General features: G+C 44.9%; 1 protein-coding gene across 3 annotated transcripts in view; it reads left to right on the plus strand.

Annotated features, from left to right (window-relative positions):
- Positions 1-5,959, plus strand: part of LOC135333316 (E3 ubiquitin-protein ligase TRIM71-like) — a 26,301-nt gene extending 20,342 nt beyond the window's left edge. Inside the window, exons 2-3 of one of the 3 annotated variants that reach the window (XR_010393817.1) lie at positions 4,889-4,983; positions 5,723-5,959. Coding sequence is in view for 1 of the 3 variants with exons in the window: in XM_064528281.1 (XP_064384351.1) it covers positions 385-2,580 (2,196 nt within the window). In the remaining 2 variants the exon portion in view is untranslated. Of the gene's footprint in view, positions 1-374; positions 2,684-4,888; positions 4,984-5,722 lie in introns of those variants that run through there. The other 2 variants (XR_010393819.1, XM_064528281.1) reach the window with 2 other exon arrangements.
- Positions 5,960-7,607: the final 1,648 nt, after the last annotated feature.

A 7,607-nucleotide genomic window follows, 5' to 3' on the forward strand; every position in this document is an offset into this window, starting at 1 on the left:
TATCTCCTTCTCCTTTGCATCAGTTACTGGATCTACAAACCTACTAAAACTTGCTATTACGTCTAGCTAGCTAGCTAGCCACCAGCAACTGTAGCTAGATCTAGCTGCCACGAGGCTAGAGCTCACGTGACAGCACTAAATCCTTTAGAACACACCTAGCCAAGTCACGTGTTTTAATGCTGGTGCACTCGGATGGCCTCTCGGTTACGTAATGCACTCGGCTCCGCCTCGAGCACCACATTAACCTCGAGGCCATCCTCGCACGCAGTAAAACACTTAATCTTGGCTAGGTGTGTTCTAAATAATACTTATTATCATAGAGCTTGACACGCCCCCTTTTTAGCCTATTGTTATCCTTTCCTCTCCCCCCTCAGTTTTGTGTCAATGGCTGAGAAGCCGAGTGCTGCTCAAGAAGCTCTCTCCAAAGTGGAGGACCAGCTGTCATGCCTAGTCTGTCTGGAGCCCTACACCAACCCTCGACTGCTCTCTTGTTTCCACGTCTACTGTCAACATTGTCTCGAGGATATAGTTGCCCACAATCGACAGGGCCAGCTGGAATGCCCCAAGTGTCGCCGGCCCACCCCCCTACCCCCCACTGGTGTGAGTGGCCTCCAGGCTGCCTTCAATGTACACCATCTCTTTGACATCCAGGAAACACTCAAGAAGATTAAAGAGCCTCAGAAATTGGCCTGTGAGAAGTGTTCTGTTACCAATCGTAAAGCCACCAGCTTTTGCCGACAATGCACCAAGTTCATCTGCGAGAAGTGTACTGATATGCACAAAGAATGGGACGAGCTCAAGAATCACGAAATTGTTACTATCCAAAAAGTAGAGGGGGATTTGATTCGCTTGGTCTCCCCAAAGAAGACATCCCCTCGCTGCCCCAAACACGACGAAAACATGAAACTTTATTGCGAATCTTGTGGGGAGTTGATTTGCCGAGATTGCCTCGTTCATATACACAAAGACCACAAGTACTGTGTGATTGCCGACACCTTTGAGAGCCACAAGAAAGAGATCCTGAACTCCCTGGGACCCGTTGAGAAACAGCTAGAGGCCACCGACACAGTTCTCGTCAATCTTGATGGACGACATACCAAAATTGTTGAACACAGAGGAAAAATTGCGACCAATATCCACTCGAAATTTGATGAGATTCGTCGAGCTCTTGATGCTCGTGAGGGGGAGCTTATGGCGGAGTTGGAAGGACACACCCAACAAAAGCTCAAAAGCCTCTCTGCTCAGCGAGAGGAGGTGGAGATCCTCCAAACCCAACGTAGCAGCTGCCTGCATTTCGTGAGGGAGAGCATTCGTACCGGGTCTCCAGGAGACGTGCTCAAGATGAAGCAAGGTGTGGTGAAGCAAGTGAGAGAGCTGGTGGACACCTTTGACCCCAACACCCTAGAGCCTCGTGAGACAACCAACACCTGTTTTGTGCCTTCTGCTCAGCTAGTCAAAGAGTGCAAAGAATTCGGTGCCTTGTGTTGTGTTAATATTCCTCAAAAAGCAATCGCTGGACAAAAAGTAATTGCACATTGTCGATTTCTCTCCCCCAAAAATTCAGCACCACCAGAAGCCAAACTTATCTCCAAAATAACTGACAAAGCCACAAAATGTGTTGTGAAGGAACGGGGGAAGGGAGAGTACGAGATCTCCTCCCAGCCAACAGTGGGTGGGGCCAGCGAGCTGATCGTGAGAGTGGGTGGAGAGGAGGTGGCAGGAAGTCCATTCCCTGTGGCAGTCAAGACTCTGGTTAATAAACTAGGAACTGTTATCAAGACTATCAATGATCTCAAGACACCTTGGGGAGTGGCACTCAACCAAGCTGGGGAGATAATTGTGGCTGAACAGGATGCTGGTATTGTCTCGATATTTAGCCCCACAGGAGACAAGCTGCGAACATTAGACACTCGAGGCACAGCGATGAAGCATCCTCAAAGTGTGGCAGTGGACGGTGATGACAATATTCTGGTGGTGGATCGTGGTATTAATCGACTGTTGAAATTCTCACGTGGAGGAGACCTGATAGCAGCAGTAGGTAGTCATGGCAATGGTCCTGGACAGTTTAACGATCCGATTGGTGTTTGTGTCAACAGTGTCAATGGGAAGGTGTATGTGGTTGATAATGGTGCTCACTGTGTTCACATCTTCAACTCTGACCTCACCTTCTCCAGCAAGTTCGGTAGTAACGGCAGTGGTAATGGACAGTTTAACTATCCCTGGGACGTTGCATCCGATCGTAGTGGTTGTGTGTATGTGGCTGATTATTATAATCATCGAGTGCAAGTCTTCACACCTGATGGTGGCTATCTGAGGCAGTTTGGGAAGAGAGGCAGTGGAAATAGAGAACTTGAATTCCCTGCCAGCATCTGTGTGGACAGTGATGATCTGGTGTATGTGGGGGAGTATGGGAACGATCGTGTCTCAGTGTTCACGTGTGAGGGAGTGTTTCTCAAGTCGTTTGGATCAAGAGGATCTGGATCAGGACAGTTCAACGGTCCTTATGGCATAGCAGTAGACCAGTGTGGTGTGGTGTATGTGTCTGATCATGGCAACAATAGAGTGCAAATACTTTCCTAGTTTATTTTTGTTATTGAGTTATTGTAATATTGCTAATGAATATTGAAATTGAAACCAGTGAATTCTTTGCCCATGCTGTCCCTGTGTACGTGTGTACTGAGTCTCTCCTGTTATAGTCGTACCTTTAGTATCCCCTCCGCTGCAGGGTCTCCATGGTGATGGTGGCGGGCGTGAACACTGGTACGGCCAAGGTCAAGGTCCGTCTGAGGGAGAGGGCGTGACAGGGGGTGGGGTCTGATATCATCAAGCTACTAGTCATTGAGAACATGATTCTACAACCCTCCATGGATGTGTACATTCTGCCACTGTCCTTTGTCGAGTTCGGGTGGAGAGATGGAAGTATGGAAGGTTAGAGGTCACCACCATGCCATCAGAGCAGTATTCATTGGAGCTGACCAATACGACAGTGAGGAGACTCCACTCACAGAGGTCAAGGGTCACCGGACTGGAACTTCAATGTACGTGGTGATCGTCCAATCAGAATGCTCTACCCACCCCCCAGACCTCCTCACTACAACACAAGGACTCAGATGGTAAGTGTGTTGTTGAGGGGGACAACTTTTGCCACTGATTTTAGCATACCATTACTTTGATAGAACTTCCTATAAGAGTTACATGTGTACAGTGGTGGCTTTTGGTAGTATGAATTCAATTTTCCGAAAGTTAAATGAGCTCATTCATTTGGTATGCAAATTATAGTTGGCCAGATTTCAGCTAAATACACCATGGACTACAATCAAATGGTCTTTTTCTGAAATTTTGCATAATGTGGGGATTGATTGTGCTATTTTATAGAGCTTCTTCTTAGTTTTCATAAAACCATTGAAATTGGACCACCAGAACATAATGTAGTATGGTATCCCAATATCATAAGGTTGGTGGAATTGTGTTGACTGCATGCAACGTGTATACTAGTACACAGTACATGTAAGTCTTTATTATACTGCACACCATACTGTACTTATATATATCCACCCACCCACACACACACACACACACACACACACACACATGCAGCGGCAATATTCTCCGGAGTCAATTTCTTTCTTTCTCTCCTCCTTCGCAATCCACCAGAACTGACGTCTAACGAAATACTGCTCTTCAATCACCCTCTAAACAAGGGCGCCCTCACTATAACCCACGGCTCTGATCATTTCTGATAATGTCATTGAGTTACTTGACTGTTTGCAGCACCCAGACACTGGTGAGGTTCATGACCTCCCGACCCTCATAACCAAGCACCAGGTGGTGGAGATCAACGACCCAGTGCAAGTGACCCCCAAACACCTCGTCATTCTCTAGGACCCCCAAACAGAGTTCAAATACCAGCACCAATTGAATGTGAGTGTGCTAGCTAGCTTGTTGAGAGCTAAACCTGTGTAGGGTACCAGCTACATAGGCTTGTACATGGCTAGTAATAATAATTACCGTATAGCGAGTAATTTACGTGAGGTAGAAATGTTCGTATTTTTCGTATTGTAGAGCATCATACAAAAATGAAAACTGCTCTACCGCTATAGGTTCAACGTCACTATCCTGAGCTGTACCAATATTTAGAGTACAAAGTGCACGTAAGAACAGTTCATACGAACATTTGCATCAAAGAAAAGTGTAGTAGACAGTTGTATAATTCCGATTGTAATACATTTTTATATCAGGTGACTGAATGGTCTTGTGAGGTGGAGGGGATTGCTCACCACTAGGACCAAGGGGAAGTCCCTAGTGGTAGCCATGGATACCAAAAACACGGCTCAATTTGATAAACAGAGGTACCGTACATTATGCAATAATGTATTGCTAGGAGCTCATAAAGAGGATTATCCAACTCCCACGCACACTCCATTCTAATCTCCTGTTTAGCAATAAATGGCCGAAATTGATGAGTTAGCATGCAGGGGAGGGGTAGTTGAACATCTTTCAATAGCCATAACTTTAGTTCCGTTGATCTAATGTCAAAACTCTCACGATACTTTTTTTATGAAAGCTTAGAAAGAGACCTTTCAAATTATGTTTTTTGATCTAAAATTTTGTTGCGGCCAGAATTTGTTGTTTTTCGGAAGTAATAAACTTTGAGGTGTCTTTCTAAGCTTACACAAAATCAGAAAATCGTTATGATCCACTGAATTCAAGTTTTGGCAACGTAAACATGCAGTCCTCGAACCATTGATTAAACTGATGGGGTTGTTGAACAGCCATAACTTTATCACACCCACACACACACACACACACACACACACACACACACACACACACACACGCAGCCACGGGGCAGCCACGGGGCAGACACTGCGTTGTGACGTATTTGTAGCCTCAATTGAGCGTATTGAGATCACAACTCGTACGAGGGAGCTGCTGTTGGGGGAGGAGCCGAACGTTTCAGTGTGCAGGCTTTTGACGAGGAAGGTACGTACGTTTCAAAGGGGTTAATGTGGAAACAGTTACAGTTAAGTAGTGGGTGTGTTGATAGTCATCCATCACTAGGTTTGCTGGGAAAGTTGTAATCCATTCTCTAGAATTTATTTGTGTACCTAATTTGCTCGTTATTCTCTGACCCTTGTACTCAGAGATGTGCCCACAGAATAAGACCTATAGTTTACTAGGATCATTTATGAGATATAGGTTTGAAAAATTAAGATATTCCGGGCACACCACTGTCAGTGTGTACTGTATACCGTATAGTGGGTAGGGTATAAACTTTCGTAGAATGACCGTTGAAAGGTTTTCGCGGATTTAATTTTCACGGAATAGCAGCCTGCATGCATGCGATATTAAATTCTAAACCTGTGTAGGGTACCAGCTAAATAGTCTTGTACATGGCTTGTAATATATTTATGATGACCCCATTTTGTACTACATCAGGAGTGCATGAACTCCTGGTACTATAATTATTATTATCGGGTTTAAAATACAGTGACTTTTCAATTACGAATTGCGAAATTCGCTCAATAGATTGGTCATGCAATTTCCCATTTATATTTACAACACAATCAAGCTTGTACAGTGTCATTCACAATCCATTAACCTCTCATTGGATAGTACTGTCCCTATTCCTGTGTTGTACACTACTGTCTATTTAATTGTAGATTGTGTTATTTATGTTTATGTGATCAATTTCCTGAACCTATTTTCCCTCCCCCCACAGTCTCGTGCATGGACAAAGATGATGTGTACAGTTTTGGAGTGCTTGCTTGTGAAGTGGTGAATGCCAGATTTCCTGAAACTGCTGTATTTTTTGGTCTGCTATCGAGTATAGAAGGTGTATGGCGGGAGCTCCACCCACTCATCACCTCCTGTGTCTCTCACTCCCCTCAGGACAGACCCTCCATGGACACTGTGCTACACCACATCAAACAATTGAACTCTGAGTCTTAGCATTGGTGCATGAGTGTGTTACTATTAATTTATGTAAAGTAATTTTGTTAGCTTATTCTGCAAACAAAGTGGGGGAGGGGCTGCTCAAGATGAGGGGGTGTTGCATATGGGGTCAGAGATCAGAAAGCCATGTGGACTCACTGAAAACTGTACTAGATATCATGCAAGATGAAGGCAGCCTTGATATCAGCCACGGTCCTCACACTTGTCTGCTCCCTTCATAAAGCCAGCTCTCTGGGGAAGCTGAACTTACCGATGGTTTAATTTCCTATGTCCCCTCCAGCACTGGAGTCAAGGTCAACTTCACTCTGAGCTCCCCTCAAGGTTGCTTCTTTTGGTCAGTGTACCTACTGTGTGTGTGTAGGGGAGGGGGGATACTGGTGCAAGCTGTGACCCTGAGTTACAGTCAATAGTTAATTAAGCTTGGTGCAAAGATTTAGGCCTAAAACAATTCTAACATGGCTTAATATTGCTCGGTGAATTCCAGCGTCCAATAATTATTATATAATTATAGTGCAATAAAAATAATTATGATTACGTATAATTATTATGCCCCGCCCACACACCCTCCACCCACACCCACACACACACGCTCACACACACAGGTTGAACATTAAACCGGACATAGTGTCAGATATCTAACCATGCAGCTAGCATACTTGTAGTGATACATGTGTGTCTCTCCCCTGCCCTAACCACACCCCCTCACACAAGTGCAGGTGTTGGAAAGTCCACCCTCCTCCACTCTATGGCGTGTCGTGAGCTGCGTCTACCAGCTGGTGTGAGTGTACTACACGTGGAGCAAGAGGTCACCGGGGACAGCACACTAGCACTGGATAGTGTACTCAAGTGTGACACTGAGAGAGTGCAGCTGCTCGCTAGAGAGGGGGAGCTACTGCATGGCCTCAGGGGACAAGGACACAGCAGCAGGCAGGTCTGTATACTAGGGGTGGGGGGAGGTGTTTTAAGTACAGTAAAATTACAATAATGAATTTGATGGTGTCCAGCTATAATTAGGGTTACCAGTGTGTAGGTGTCCTAGTGTGTAGTGTACTGTGTGTTTGACTGCTAGTGAGCATTCGTATGATTATGGTTTGTGTGTATATTTTTCAGTACTTATTTTCAGTACTTTATTTACCTTTCATCTGCCCCTCCCTCTGTATGTGTAGCGCTTCTGATGAGCTGGCTGAGGTATACCTTCCACTACAGGAGATAGACGCTGACAAAGCACCAACAAGGTAACTGTACCCAGTAGATCAAGTACCATCTTACACACTGTGCTCACTCACTCACAGAGCTGGCTGTATTCTGGCTGGTCTGGGGTTCACTCCATAGAAGAATGAGATTTGCTCTGGCTAGGACACTGTTTGCAAGGTAAGCTGGTTTTGTGAGACGGAAGTGCTGACATTAATTAATCTTCTATTTTCTAGGGGAAGGCGTGAGTGTTTTTTCAGAATCAGGCCTGTTTTCAAAGCTATCTTTTAGCTGCCACAACTTGAATTCCGTGGATCCAATTTCAATGATTTTCTGATTTTCTGAAAGCTTGGAAAGAGACCTTTCAAATGGTGTCATCAAAATATTTGAGAGATAAAAGCATTTGCCAATTAATTTTGGCCATACCATGAATAATATAGCCCATGGTCCAAGGCGGAAAA

This window comes from Halichondria panicea, chromosome 3, assembly GCF_963675165.1.
Source record: "Halichondria panicea chromosome 3, odHalPani1.1, whole genome shotgun sequence".
Taxonomy (NCBI): Eukaryota; Metazoa; Porifera; class Demospongiae; order Suberitida; family Halichondriidae; genus Halichondria; species Halichondria panicea.